This window comes from Nycticebus coucang, chromosome 2 (genome assembly GCF_027406575.1).
Source record: "Nycticebus coucang isolate mNycCou1 chromosome 2, mNycCou1.pri, whole genome shotgun sequence".
Classification (NCBI taxonomy): domain Eukaryota; kingdom Metazoa; phylum Chordata; class Mammalia; order Primates; family Lorisidae; genus Nycticebus; species Nycticebus coucang.
The window spans coordinates 71651801-71666968 of record NC_069781.1 but is presented as its reverse complement, the minus strand read 5'-3'; the positions used below and the strand labels follow the sequence as shown (position 1 = coordinate 71666968).

At 37.8% G+C, this 15168-nt stretch overlaps 1 protein-coding gene across 9 annotated transcripts in view; it reads left to right on the top strand.

The window, feature by feature from the left end:
• The window catches only part of KDM4C (lysine demethylase 4C), a 447042-nt gene that overhangs the window by 293508 nt on the left and 138366 nt on the right, over window positions 1-15168 (top strand). For 6 of the 9 annotated variants that reach the window (XM_053573098.1, XM_053573112.1, XM_053573102.1 and 3 more), the window contains 2 exons: window positions 1482-1537; window positions 3706-3814. In XM_053573098.1, the coding sequence (XP_053429073.1) occupies window positions 1482-1537; window positions 3706-3814 (165 nt within the window). The remainder of the gene's footprint in view (window positions 1-1481; window positions 1538-3705; window positions 3815-15168) is intronic. The other 3 variants (XR_008376280.1, XR_008376284.1, XR_008376282.1) reach the window with 1 other exon arrangement.

Here is a 15168-nt window from a genome sequence, read left to right as displayed (position 1 = left end):
TTGAGTTCTCTGTGGATTCTGGTTATCAAACCTGAAAATATCTTCTCCCATTCTGAGGGCTGTCTGCTTGCTTTACTTACTGTGTTCTTGGCTGTGCAGAAGCTTTTTAGTTTGATTAGATCCCAGTAACGTATATTTGGTGTTGCTTCAATTGTCTGGGGGGAAGGGTCCTCCTCATAAAGTATTCTCCCAGGCCAGTTTCTTCAAGTGTTTCCCTTGCACTCTCTCCAAGAATCGTTATAGTTTTGTGTTTTAAGTTTAAATCTTTTATCCAGTGAGAATCAATTTTTGTTGTTGTTAATGGGGAAAGGTGTGGGTCCAGTTTTAGTCTTCTACAAGTCACTGGCCAATTCACCCAGCAACATTTGTTAACTAGGGAATCTTTCCCCCAATTTATGTTTTTAATAGGCTTATCAAAGATCAAATGATGAGTAGTGTCTGGGTTCATCTCTTGGTTCTCTATTCTGTTCCAGACATCTACTTCTCTATTTTTGTGCCAGTACTATGCTGTTTTGATCACTATAGATTTATAATATGGTCTAGAGTCTGGTAGTGTAATTCTTCCTGGTTTGTTTTTATTTCTGAATAATGTCTTGGCTATTCGAGGTTTTTTTCTGATTCCATATAAAACGAAGTACTATTTTTTCGAGATCTTTAAAGTATGATGATGGTGCTTTAATAGGGATTGCATTAAATTTGTATATTGCTTTGGGTATGGACATTTTAACAATGTTGATTCTTCCGAGCCACAGGCATGGTAGATGTTTCCATTTGTTAACATCTTCAGCTATTTCTTTTCTCAGAGTTTCATAGTTCTCCTTATAGAGATTTTTTCACATCCTTTGTTAGGTAAACTCCCAAATATTTCATCTTTTTTGGCACTACTGTGAATGGAATAGAGTCCTTGACTGTTTTTTCAGCTTGACTATTGTTGGTATATATACAAGCTACTGATTTGTGTGTATTGATTTTGTATGCTGAGATGCTAGTTTTTCCAACACAGAAGGCATAAGACTCAAATAATAGTTTGGTAGAAAGGGTATCTTTTAAAAATAGTCTCTTGTCTACCCCTCTATCACAAAATGGCCTTCCCAAACTCTGTTCTTCAGGTGGATTCCTGGAGCACAGAGGAACACAGTAGTATGTGCATTCTCCCTAGGAGAGATACCTACCCCATCTGCCAAGTTCTCTGTGTTACAACTCTCCTCCAGCAATGTTGGCAATTTAAAACGATACCAGTATCATGATGGTTCCCTCTGGGGGACTTATACCCAGAACATTTAGGGGTGTAATGCTGTTACCCTAATCTCCCCTCTTCTTTTTCTTTTCCCTTTTTTAACTTCTCAGAGATAGGCCTCTTTGTAATTCCTGATAATTTCAATTTTAAAATAAAAAATTAGAATTTCTTGGAATATTTTTAGATGAATGGTAATGACTTTTGTTTTCTGATCATTGTGTGGTGTGTTTTCTTTTCCTCCTAGGAATGCTGTCTCTGCAATTTGAGAGGAGGTGCTCTTAAGCAAACTGAGAACAATAAGTAAGTAATGCCTTAAGTGTTGAATTTTATGTTGTCTCTTTCTCCTTTCTAGAACCCATGGATGACAGTTAGCTTTATCTCTCATGGTGTACGTGGTTTCAGAGCTTGTGCTATCCAGATCTGAGATTAGGACTCTGTCTGGGCTTCAGAAATTGCTGCTGACAGCTCTGTCGTCTATGCTAGGCTGGAATATTCCAAGTCTTGTTTCTCTTCTCTGTGTTTGATACTATGAAGAATAACCTTTCTTTTACTAACAGACTTTTTGAAATGAAAGCAGCTCATATCATCCAGGTGCCATTAGAATCCTGGCATTTATTAGAATTATCCTATTAGTCTAATAAAAGCGGGTATGCCTGAAAAAGTGAAACTGTTACCATCAGACAAATTAAATCAATCATGGTCATGACATTAAACGAAACCAGTACTTGTAACACCAGCACATTAAATGGAATATGTGTGTACTAAATTACAAAAGATAAGGTGAAAATGTTGATATTAAGATTTAAAGCAGACAGCTGGAAAATCTGAAGAGAGTCTTGAAAGAGAGTCATAAATGAACATAAAGGGAAGTGATTTTGCTTTTTATGGCTATTTTGCATGAATTTTATTTTTATTTTCACATCCAGCTTATAATATTAAAAATGGGGCAAAAGCATATTGCAGGGTCCTTTGGAATATGGATGTGTCAAAATGGATTAGGCAGAGGTTGTGATTTAACCAGGAATGGCCAGATCTAGCTCCAACCTATGATTTGTTTGACCCACATATTTTATAAATTTGATCCCAAATATAAAAACAGATTTTTATGTAAAAATCCAGATTCTCATCTTGTAGTTGAAAAACAATTATGTGTCCCTGTAAGTCATTAAAGAAAAATTGGGTTGAGAGCCCACCCTCTATGGGGCAATCCACAGGTCACCATGCTATGTGTATTTGCTTACATCCCACCTGGCCCGATGGGCACTGGAATTAGGACTCCTGGCCCTATGTAATGATGGAGATAGCATAATTATATGTACATGTGCACACGTTTATGATTGCTTAGAAGGAAAAATAAAGGCATTTATTGTTTTTACATTGATAAAATTTATTCTGCAAACCTGCAGTTTTGCTTAATTTGAGATCATCTTTCATAGTCCTAGTTGGTATGATTGGCACCATACTAAAAAGTCTTCCCTGGTTCTTGGATGTCTACAGGCTCTGTAGACTAGGAGATGGTTTGGGTGGTTTCTGTAAAGACAGAAGTGATAAGAAATTCTCTTCCCACCCTTGGGCTAGAACAAACAGAATTTGTGTTCTCCGGTGGCATGGTGGTATTTATTTAGATATGAAAGAATGCCCTGGTGGGGTTGGTACTTGTCCTCCCTTCCTATGGTCTTGAAAGACAGGATGGAGTCTAATGTTGGAGTGAAATAAATATGCTTTGGCTTAAAAATAAGTTGAGGGATTTGATAATTCTTTCAAGATCTTTTCAAACCTCGTGAGTCTTTATATTAATTATAATTACATTTATAAGACACTTAGTAGTGTTAATGGGGAAGTTGTCATTCTTGTGGAAGAATTCAGAATGTGAAAGGAGATACTGGGTATGAAGCAGGAAGCCGGGGAACAAGCTAAATTCCATTTCTCCTTGTCTCTCAGTGTCTTTGATTGTAGTAGGATTACAGTGATAAACAATTTAAAGACTTATCAGGATTAGTTCTTTTCGAAAAGTTGTGCTATTTGAACCAGTTTGGCTCATAATATTTGTACTATATGAAAAGGTTATTTGCTGTACCCGGTTTATACCTTTTGGTATTTGAAGTAATCATTTACCACATATTGATTTGGTTAAGTTCATTAAACACACGCACATTTCAACATCAAATGAAATCAGAAACTTCATTTCAGTATTTGCAGGTCCAATGTAGAGAAACATCTGTAGGTAATAGGCTTGAGTCCTTGTTCTTTCCTCAGTTCTGCATGTCACAGTGCTGGGCAGGTGTGGTGCTGAATCTGTCCAGGTATCGTCCAACAGTTTACTGTTCAGAGTCTGTTTGTGATGGATTTAGGCTTTCGGCTTTCTTGTCTGCATCTCCCATCTATGAGAATTGCCATGGCCAGGCTGAATGCAAAGGTCCGTAAGTTCAGGGCATTTTTGTTTACGTTTAATGTCTCCTCTCCTGTAGGTGGGCCCATGTCATGTGCGCCGTTGCGGTCCCAGAAGTGCGATTCACTAATGTCCCTGAAAGGACACAAATAGATGTAGGCAGAATACCTTTACAGAGGTTAAAATTGGTGAGTGGCAAAGCTTCTTTTTTACCTCATAAATTAGTGTTGATTTCAAGTTCTGAATTTTCCTATTAATGCACCCGTTCCCAAGATATTTTTTCCTCCTACCTTTGTTTTATTATTCTGCCCTATTTTCCTTTAGCCTAAAGTTGTTTATTCTTACAAATTATTTTCCTATTATAATGTAAGTCTGCATATAACCGTCCTCAAATTCTATTTGCAATTAGGGAAAGGATTAACACATTTCCTAGATTAATGCAAACTTTCAGGTTATAGTATATCTGCTGAGATTGGTCAGGAATGGACCTGCGCTGTTCAAGTTTTTATATTATTTAGTTTTGTTCTGTCTTGCCTCTCTTTGGTTGGACTTAGCAAAATATATCTAATCTAATTTCATCATCTCTTCACCAAGAAGAGACTTCCAGAGAAATACAGATGCTTTTATTATTACCAATTTTCTCATGAATAGATACAAGTCATTTAATATGCCAGATTCTCTGGTCAGTTATCTTCTGACTTGCTCAGGAACACTCTTAAAAAATTTCTCGCTAGTTTCCCTTGTTAAGCGTATTCGACTTTAATGTCCTTACCACTGAAGGACCTTTGTAGTTCTGCTCAGTTTTGAGCCAATCAGATCGTTGGTTTAGGCTCGATTTATTATTGCATATTTAATGAGAATGTTCCCTAAAGTTAAACTGTATAACCTTAACATACTATAGTGTGGCCCACAGATGGAGTTAAAACTCCAGGATTTCCGCAGTCCCTGATAGTTTTAAGGTCTTCAGGCACTGCTGCTGTATCTCTCTCTTCCTGACTGTTGCTTGTTTTCTTAATCTCTTCCCTGGGGGGTGGAGGGCAGTGGGGTGCAAAGTTTTGGGGCCGGTCTCTTAGGAATTCAGAATCTAGCCTACTATCTTGTCAGAGAAGTGAAAGTGAACTCCATTATTTCCAATCATAGCTCCATCAAGAATTTCACTGTGCTAACAAATATGTGGACCCTTTCATGGAAGTGATAATTGCTGTTGGCTGACATGAGTGGTGAGCCTAGGACGCTCAGGATGTGGTAGTTTGCGAGCTGAGATGGAAATGAACAAATCAGACATAGCAACTATCAAAATCTATAATAATGCAGCTCTTCGATTTGCCTTGAGAAGCTTGAAGCCTGATACCCTTATTACCAATTTTAAAAAGATACAAAGAAACAAAACATCTGTTATAGTTAGGACTATATGAGAGGATATTTTTAAAAATGTTGACTCACCACATGTTAAAGAATTTAACATTTAATGTGACAAATGCTAACAAATGTCTAATATTTTATTCTATGCTGATTGTAAAAATAATATGTATTTGTAAAAAGTTCTAACACTGTGTTTTAAAAAAGTCATCCTTGGTTCTCTCTCCTGAAGGCTCTGTTCTGTTACCAGTGTGATGCCCTAACAAGGAGCAGTCATTGCATTTTCAGGGCCTGTGTGCTGGATGCTCTGGTCTGTGAATACTTCCTTAATGATTTAGTGTTGCTTGCAGCAGTCCCAAAGGCATTGTGAGAGAACAGCGGGGAAGGACAGCATGGGGTGTTTTAACCCTACTCAGGATGTTATGTTTAGAAATCTGATAAATGCATCTGAAAGTGGCAAAGATTATCATTCTCTTCACAATGCTGGTTTTTGTCTTGATGGTGCCTATCATACTATTCCTTATGAAATGTTTCCCATCCTTAAATGATTGATACCGTTAAAACAATATGTCTTGTCTGGATTTAAAATCACCTAAAGTTTGTACAAATGACAACTTAGATTTATGCTCACAGACATAAGCTGGTATCTGGGATACATATTTGGGTGAAAATAACAGGCTATAACCAGATGTTTTTCTGATTATTATATATGTTTCTGGGAATGATATTTATCAAAATGCTCATAGTGGTTATCTTTAGTGGGAGAATACAAGAAGAAACTTCACTTTGGAGAAAAAGATCACTCCAAAATTCTGTAACAGTTTGAAAGAGAGCATTGACTAGAAGTCTGGATTCTTTGAGTCTCACTTTGTCGCCCTCTGTAGAGTGTGTGGCGTCATAGCTCACAGCAACCTCAAACACTTGGGCTCAAGCAATTCTCCTGCCTCGGCTTCCCAAGTAGCCAGGACTACAAATGCCCACCCCAACCCCTGGCTTTTTTCCAGGTGGGGTCTCGTGCTCTTGCTCAGGCTGGTCTTTTTTTTTTTTTTTTTTTTGTAGAGACAGAGTTTCACTTTATTGCTCTCGGTAGAGTGCCATGGCCTCACACAGCTCACAGCAACCTCCAACTCCTGGGTTTAAGCGATTCTCTTGCCTCAGCCTCCCGAGTAGCTGGGACTACAGGCGCCCACCACAACGCCCGGCTATTTTTTTGTTGCAGTTTGGCCGGGGCTGGGTTTGAACCCGCCACCCTCGGTATATGGGGCCGGCACCTTACTGACTGAGCCACAGGCGCCGCCCGCTCAGGCTGGTCTTAAACCTGTGAGCTCAGGAAGTCTACCTGCCTCAGCCTCCCAGAGTTCTAGGGTCACAGGCGTGAGCCACCATGCCCAGCTAGAAGTCTGGATCCTCAAGAAAGAATCCTCTAGGAAGAAACCTCACCCTTCTAAATCCATTGCAGTGCAGCATCTGGTCTTTATTGATGTTGTAGGTGGTCAGCCTCTGAAAGGCTGGCTTCGGATGATAAAATTTATAAATGGCCACTTTTATAGGGAGTGAAATGAATCTTTCCAGGGAATAGGGTGCTCTGCTCCACATAGAGCCAAGGATATACTTCCCTGAGTTAGCATTCTTCAGAAGTTTGAGTGGTAGTCTAATAAACACATGGCCAATAGGAAACCGGAGCAGTCGTTTTGTGTGGTATTTCATCTGGGCCGATGTAAGTCCAGGAAAGTTATTTTAGTCTGCCTATTTGTGTGTGTGTGTAAATAATCTGCTAATGTCAGTTTCTTTTCTGATACCGTGGGAGTCCCTTTTCTCGATATTGGACTGTCTACCTCTCTTTTTATTCATGTAGGTGAGGAACAGTGAGAATTATTTACATATGAGAGTTAGATTATTTCACCAGTTATTACCTATCTTTCCAAATAGTATGTACTTTTGAATAAGATATAGTTTTTGTCCTCTAGCATTTTGCAGTCTAGATCATGATTTCTCCACCTTGGTACTGTTGACATTTTACCTTAGACACTTCTTTATTGTGGAGGACTGTCATGTGGATCTGTGATTCCAGCTGACCAAACAGACGTTGCCAAATACCCCTGGGAGGTGAAATCATTCTCATTTGAGAACCCACAGGTATACAGAGAACGTATACACATAAAGAAAAAATTTTTGTTTTTGTCATGTTTAGATAGAGGATATCTTGACTGAAAGAACTGGAGATCGACAGAACAGAAATTGTTTAATGTTTTTAAAAACAATTCTAGACAGTTATTTTGTACAAATTGTTCAAATTTCATATTTGTCAATAAAGTAGTAAAGTTGGTAACATAGATATATTAGCTACTGAATAATTAATATATAATCTGATTTAGTATCTTTTTATATTTCTTTTTGGGGGCAGAGTCTCACTCTGTTGTCTAGCTAGAGTGTAGTGGCATCATGAGCTGACTTTAACCTCAAACTCCTTGGCTTGGAATCCTTCTGCCTCGGTTTCCAGAGTAACTGAGACAACAGCTGTGCACCACCATGCCCAGCTAATTTTTTTATCTCTTGCTTTTGCTCAGGCTGGTCTGGAACTCTTGAGCTCAAGTGAACCTCCTCTCTCAGCCTCCCAGAGTGCTAGGATTAAAGGTGTGAGCCACCACCCCTGGCCTCATAAGTTAACATTATTTATGTTACATTACTGTATGTTAACATTACCTGTTCTTAATAGATATTGAACAATCAAATTAAATGCTAACCAAGTTTCACTAAAGATTAAAATTCTCTGATGTGTGTGTGCACACACTGAGGAAATACTTACAGAATGAATAAAAGACAGATAATCGTTCATTATTTGTGCTTTGCGCTTAATATGATGGTGATTGGAAGACTCTGATCAGACAATAATAAATGGGTTGTGTCTTTTCACAGTTTCTCCTGTAAATGTAATGGTAGAGAATTCACATATAGCTCTGCATGCTGCTGTAAAATAGGCATTGCTTTGCTTCTTTGCATAACAGGGGACATATGATTAAATCAAAGAGCCTAACAGTATTTCAGAGAACCTAGGAAACACACTTATGGCACTTGCCTGTCCTGTTGGCTGAGAGTTCTGATCTTGGGACCTCTGGTGAGTTCAAACAAGAGTGGATAAGCTGTTCATCCCTGGAGGAGGGGCAAAGGCGACTCTGAGTTTCTACCAAGTAGCCACTAGGTGGTGCTGCCACACCGGTTTCTCAGTATGTTATTCTTTTTTTTTTTTTTTTTTTGTAGAGACAGAGTTTCACTTTATTGCCCTCGGTAGAGTGCCGTGGCGTCACACGGCTCGCAGCAACCTCCAACTCCTGGGCTTAGGCGATTCTCCTGCCTCAGCCTCCCGAGTAGCTGGGACTACAGGCGCCCACCACAACGCCCGGCTATTTTTTTGTTGCAGTTTGGCTGGGGCTGGGTTTGAACCCTCCTACCCTAGGCATATGGGGCCGGCGCCCTACTCACTGAGCCACAGGCGCCGCCCTCAGTATGTTATTCTTTTTTTTTTTTTAAAGAGTTACCCCCTCTCTGTGCTTTCTTTCTTTCTTTTTTTTTTTTTTATTGTTGGGGATTCATTGAGGGTACAATAAGCCAGGTTACACTGATTGCAATTGTTAGGTAAAGTCTCTCTTGCAATCATGTCTTGCCCCCATAAAGTGTGACACACACCAAGGCCCCACCCCCAAGCAGAAACAGTATGTTATTCTTAACCCACCAGCTCCCTTCTCTAATGCCTGATCAGAGCCCTGTCCACACACACGTGTGTGTGTGTGTGTGTGTGTGTGTTGCACACCGGGATGTTCATTGTAGCCCAAGGGATGGGAATAGGGCATTGAAAGTGCTTCTTGTGATGCATTCAAAGTACTGAATTTCAAAGGACAGTGTTTTAGTTCAGTTTCTTCCTTTAGTAGTATACAAAGAGCTATTTTCCTTTGGGGCAAGTTAAGAGTTTTTCTGAATAAGCAGTAAGCCGCTCCAGTAAACAGCGAGTGACTGCAAGAGGCTGAAAGAATGACTGATGTGCTAACATGAGTTTAAAATGTCTTCCAAATTAGGAAAGCTTTCTATTTTTAAAATTCTCATTATTATTATTAACAGTTTTTCTAGAATATGGAGTCGTGGAATTTATGCAGAGGTATTTGAATATTTTGGTAATACTGTTAGCCTTTTATTCAGAGGTTCAATGTATAGCTTTTGGAAAGCCCTTCTGTTACATTATTTGTGCAGTGAGAATTTTAGGGAGGATATAGCAATTGTCTATCTGAGCAGAATTTTGCTCTTCCATTTAATTGTCAGTTTTCAAAGAGAGACAGCAGGTGGAAAACAAGGCTTTTGGTGGTTTTCAACCGATTATGTTATTCTAAAATGGTGTGAGCCTTATGAAGACCCATTTGCTCATCTAACCACTTTGGTATTGTCACACAAAGGTGTAATCTGTACTCATCATATAATTAAATGTACAACAATGATGATACAACTTATTTCAAGGCGTTCTTTTTTTTATTTCTGTGGCTAATTAAATACTTTAATAATTTATTAACTTAAAAAAATTAATTCAGAAATATATTTGGCTATAGTGGTCTCCATCCAATTAAGTTTCTTCTTTCTTTCCTTTCCTTTGACAATATTTCAACTTTTATAGGTCAGGTGTCATTAAAATAATTTCTACCCTAGATAAAAATATGCTATAGGTTATTATCAGAAGGTATCAGGTTATTAAATGGAATTTTTCTGTTATAGGGAAGAAAGGCAGAAGTTTGCCCAGTGGTCCCCATCAGCTTTTTGCTATTTAATGCAGCTTTTATATGATGTAGTAATTGGTTTCACCTTTGCTTCTGAATGTCTTTTCCATATGAGAGAGGTTATCCTTATGGAAAGTCCTGTCACTGTAAACTCCTTCCCTGTGTCCTGCAACACCTTCTCTTTTCATCTAGAAAATAGCAGAGCACTGGCACCTGGTCAGACAGTCAGCAGGATCTGAGGATGCTTCATGCTCTCTACCTGAGTGTGTTTAGCGAATGCCAGTGACAGGTGATTGGTGTGCGTGAGGGCAAAAAGAAAAGAATTTCCCACAGTGGGATAGATTTAAGCATTTATTCATCATCTTTTCCTTTTCTTCTTTTTATTGGTCTTATTTTCTCTAGTGGTATATTTGACTGTCATAACTGTGTCTCTGGAAGAATAACAAAATTGTACAAAGATGAAAGCACAAGAAAAAAAGTAGAGAGATAAAAGGATACATTAAGTTAGATACCTTGTTTTTGTTTTCACAATGAAAGAAATGTGTATAAAAATAATTAGGAAGAAGAATTAAGGACAGGACTTTAGAGAGGACAAATGTAGTGTTTAGAGTGTGATCACACAGAAAGAAGGCAGCAGGATCTCAGTGCAGGCCACCACAACAGCCTCAAGATTTGATTCTAAAATTTAAGGGAAGGGTTTAAAAAAACAGAAAGAAGAATAAAAATAAAAAGCATGAATCTCTGGTAGTTTTTATACACTTAATCATGAATGTTCATTGCATTCATCAATCACTTTTTGCAGATTGAATCAGATAAAGATCTGTGGAATTTCCCAACCAGGAAGGGAGGTTTGCAGGTTTTAAGAAATCTAAGAAATCTAAGATTTCTTAAATACAACAGATCCTAAATACAACTGTTAGTTTTAAACATTCTTCTTATTTAGAGATAAAGTTTTCAAATAGAACTACTACAAGATATTTAAATATTAAATGCACATATCCATATAGGTGGTGTCCATTTCAATTGCTGTCATTGCGGGAAAATGGCAACATTATTCATTGATCCCAGACCCATCCATCTTTACTTTGGGGTAGCACAGTGCCTTTGGTTTCTATATTTTTGACATTCTAGGATTTTTGCATTTGAAACCCTATTTCTGCAACCGCAAGTAGAGGGAGAAATGAATTTCGGAATAGTTGGAGTTGCCCCCAGGCATTCGATGACCTCTGATTTGTATTTGACAAGTGAAACCAAACACAGCCACAAGTGTTCTGAGTGAAGAACATTATTTTGAAAAGGAATTTACACTGAAATGATGACTGAGCTACAAGCCTTTCAGCATCTGGCTGAGACCATACTATTCTGCTTAGAAGCCTCTATGTAGTTTAAAATTTGTACCTGAAGGCAAATAATAGTGAACCTGAAAGCCAAAGATTATAGTTTCGAAAGGTACATCAATTCTGAAAATAGAGTGGTTTCACTGTGGTATTCTATCTGAAGAGTTGAATCAAGGAGAAGAAATACAATCAGGCTTCCTATTTCTTCGAAGGCACATGTTCTCTTGCTAACTGACTCATATTATCAGATGTACTGAATACTGAAAATAGATTTACTAAGCACCGAGATGGAGTCTGCCTCTGGTGCTGTGAGATGGCTTGTAGTCCTAGTTAATGTTACAATGGTGTTAGTGAGCAACTTTGCTTTCTTTCTAAAGTAGTCAAGGTTGTATTGGACAAGGCCTCTGTTAATGCATTTCGAGAAATATAAAGACATATTGATTATCTTTCATCATGTTAAAAGAACAAAAAGTAATGTTGTGTAGGCAGTCAAAAAAGTCATTATGTTCCACATTAACTTGTGTACTGATTTATTCTCATGGTCAAGTATTTTTAAAGACAAATTCTAAGAAAATAATAAACATTGACAATGATGAATAAATTTATTATTAAAACACAGCTAACGAAAAATTTGTTTTGAATAGTGAAGTATGCTAAAGGAGGAATAAGAGATATTACAAATGGCATGATTGTGATATGGTGTGAGGTGTCCTGTTATTTTTTAAGTCCAGTGTAAAATTTTACAGCATCATTAAGGTAATGCTCTTCAGGAGTTCAACGTATACATGTCTTCAACTTTGTAGCATTTTAAAATAAGCATAGCGTAAAAAAGAAAGTACATTAGTAGCTGTATAGTACTTAACTGTCAGAATGATTTGCTACAGGGACTAGATCCTATTGCAAGCTGTCAAATTTGTATATTGCTGTAATACCAAACCATAAAATCTTTGAGTAAAATGGAAAATGTCAGATGGGCTGACTACAAATAATATACTTTCTGAAGGCTGTAGATGTCTATAGGAGAAAATGTATAAATGCATGAAATGTTACCTTGTTACTATGGATTTTTCTTTATCTGTTGAGAGAAAAACTATAAGGCAATCAGAAATTGATTGGAGCCTATAAATTTTCAATTTTGAACTCATTTTTCCTGAGGACTCATTTTAAACACATTATTAGATAGATAAGTAGAACTTCATATAATTCATGATTAACGAATATTGTGAGAGAATAATCTTATTTTCTAGCTTACATTGCTGTGTGGTCCATTTTTCTGATCTTGTCTGTGCAAATAGTGATTACTGACCCGTCTTTTAATTGAATGAGTGAGCTGGGGTTAAAGGTCCAGAAGTCACCCCTTTTCATTCCAACATCAACTGGGTCAATATCAAAAAACTCATGCCAAACTCATGCCAAACTGAGGAGCAGCTGTTAGCCTGCTGTAAGCAATCCATACGGTTATGCTTGGTCAACAATGATTGAAAGCAGAGAGGTTATATATAGTCCTGGGCAGTTACCATCATTATTGTAAAACAATGGATTTAATTAGTCTTTGTTTTGCTAGAAAGAAAGAGCTCAGAAATTACAGGCACTTTTGTTTGTTCCACATTTTAGTATAAGTTAGAGTACTTACTCCTTCAGAAGGGTGTTTTGATAATCTGCCAAAAGTTTTATAAAGTGCTTTTTGTAGAAAGTGAGAACTTTTACGTACTTGTAATTATTTAAAAAAAAAATCACTGTTGTATATTTTAGGTGTGGTCCCACATTCAATGATGTCATTTTCTAACACAAGCTTATGTTCAGATATAGGTAGCAGCACAGTTTTATCCAGCCACATATTAGATTCATTGATTAGTCTCAATGTCAGAGGTTCCCGACAATCATCTCTATCGCCCTTTTGATCATGTAGTTCTAAGAATCCTCTATACTTTGAGCTGCAGTGTGCAGGCTCTAGGTTAAAACTGCTTGAATCCTATATCCTCTACTCAGGCAACTTGGCCATGCAGATTATTAACCCCTCTGATTCTCATCTGTAAACTGGAGTGGTTGTGAGGGGAAATGAAAAAGTGAGAGGTCTTGGCACATAGTTTGCATTCAAAGAAGATTGAAAGAAGGTTAGCAACATTAGCTATTATTGCATGAAGTGATTTTCCCCTTTAGTTTTCAGATACTGGTAAAAACTTAACTATAAAAAACAACCTTTGGGCAGTCTGAAAACTACAGGAATTTTCTTTTCAATAGAGGCCCACTGAACAGGACTTTGCTGACATCTCCATGGTATCAGGCATAGAAGGGTTCTTCTGCAAACCTGTGAGATTTTACCAACTTCCCCTACATTATTGCTATAGACCATATGATAAACAGGTTGCTAGTCTCTAAAATAGGATCCAGAAATATAACCATTATTTCATTTGGAGCATGAATATTGCATGTTGAAAGCAATCTGGTTTAAGATGTTGCTAGACACCATATCTTCGCATGGTACAACCAGGAGTCTTTAGTGGTTTGGGGCCTGTGGAAAGACATCTTGCAACTTCGGGGTGGAAGGAAATAGGTCATTACATATAAATGTCCAATTTTGAGTCAAAAGTTAAGGTTGTTACTTCTTAAACAAGAAGCAGTACAATCAGTCAAATTGTGCACCTGAACTATAGACAGTCTTTGCATCTTAATGGCAGCTTGTGTATGGCAGTGAAGAAGCCTGGAGAGTGAGTGGCAATTAAACTGTTGAAAGGTGTTTTCTGCTGGTTGTTGAGAATTGAATATTTTTCCTTTTGAGAAGTGGTCTGAAGCCTGGAAGAAGTGGTGGTCAGTTGGTGCAAAGTCTCCAAGGTCATCTTCTGTAGTTTGAGCAGTGTTTGTGTGACGTGTGGTTGAGCGTTGTCTTGTAAGGGGATTGGCCGATCTCTATTGGCCAATATTAATTGCTTAATCATAAGCATCCTCACTGTTTCATCCAGCTGGTTGCAGTGGACATCTACTGTAATCAGTTGATCAGGTTTCAGAAGCCACAGTGGATAATACCAGCCCTGAACCCCCAGACACCATTAGCTTCTTTTAATAACTGATTTTGGACTGTGTTTTAGCCCTTCATCTTTTTCCAGCCATTGTGCCGAATGCTTGGGATTGTCAAAATAATCCATTTTTCATCACACATAGCAATACAGTGTAGAAATAGTTTGTGGGTAAGAAAGGAAAGCTTCCAGGGGATTTCTCTTCTGATGCTAATTTAATTCATGAGTAACCTGTCTCTCCTCCATTTTGTTTCAAATGGTGCAGTATTGTTTGAATAGTAATGTCAAACCTTGCTGCTAATTCACACACAGGTTGAGATAGCTTCACCTCCATTTCAGCTCATCATTATCCACCTTGGTTTCAGCTTGCATATTTGGCTCATTTTCAGTATTAAAATCACCAGAATGAAACTTCTAAAACCATAGGCGTACTGTGTGTTCTTCAACCACATCCTTCTCAAGCATTTCATTCATACCTCCAGGTGCCTGCACTGCATTAATTCCATGATGGAACTCACATTAAAAATAACATGAGTTTTTGACTTGTTCATGGTTTCACAAAAATTGCTCTAACAAAAATTTGAAAGATAATCATAAGCCAAAATGTGCATTTGAAAAGATGAGCATTTGCCTTCACAATAAAAATAAAACAAGAATTATCAAAGTGAAATGACAGGGATGTCAGCTGTCAAAGTTAGTGCTTACGGAAATTGGGTATTTCATACTTAATGATGTAGAGTTCTGCCTTTCACTTGTTTCAGGCATTTGGCCTTTGCTTCTTCCTGTTCTTTCTCTTTCTAATGTCCTTGCCATGTGTTTCCCTTCTTATTGGCAACGTACTGGAGAACAGAGCAGAGAGTATGGCACACCTAGACACATGTTTGAGTGTATTGATTTCTAACTGCTTCCTGTGAATATGATTTGAAAGTGTTAATCCAGGACTCTCTTCTGATTCTCCTGTAGCACCACAGATAATAGCTGCTAAAATTTTAAAGCAGAGATGACATTCTTAAGGGATTGTATTTTTTACAGAGGTAGATTTTTGACATAGCAGTTGTATATGCAGGCATGTGTG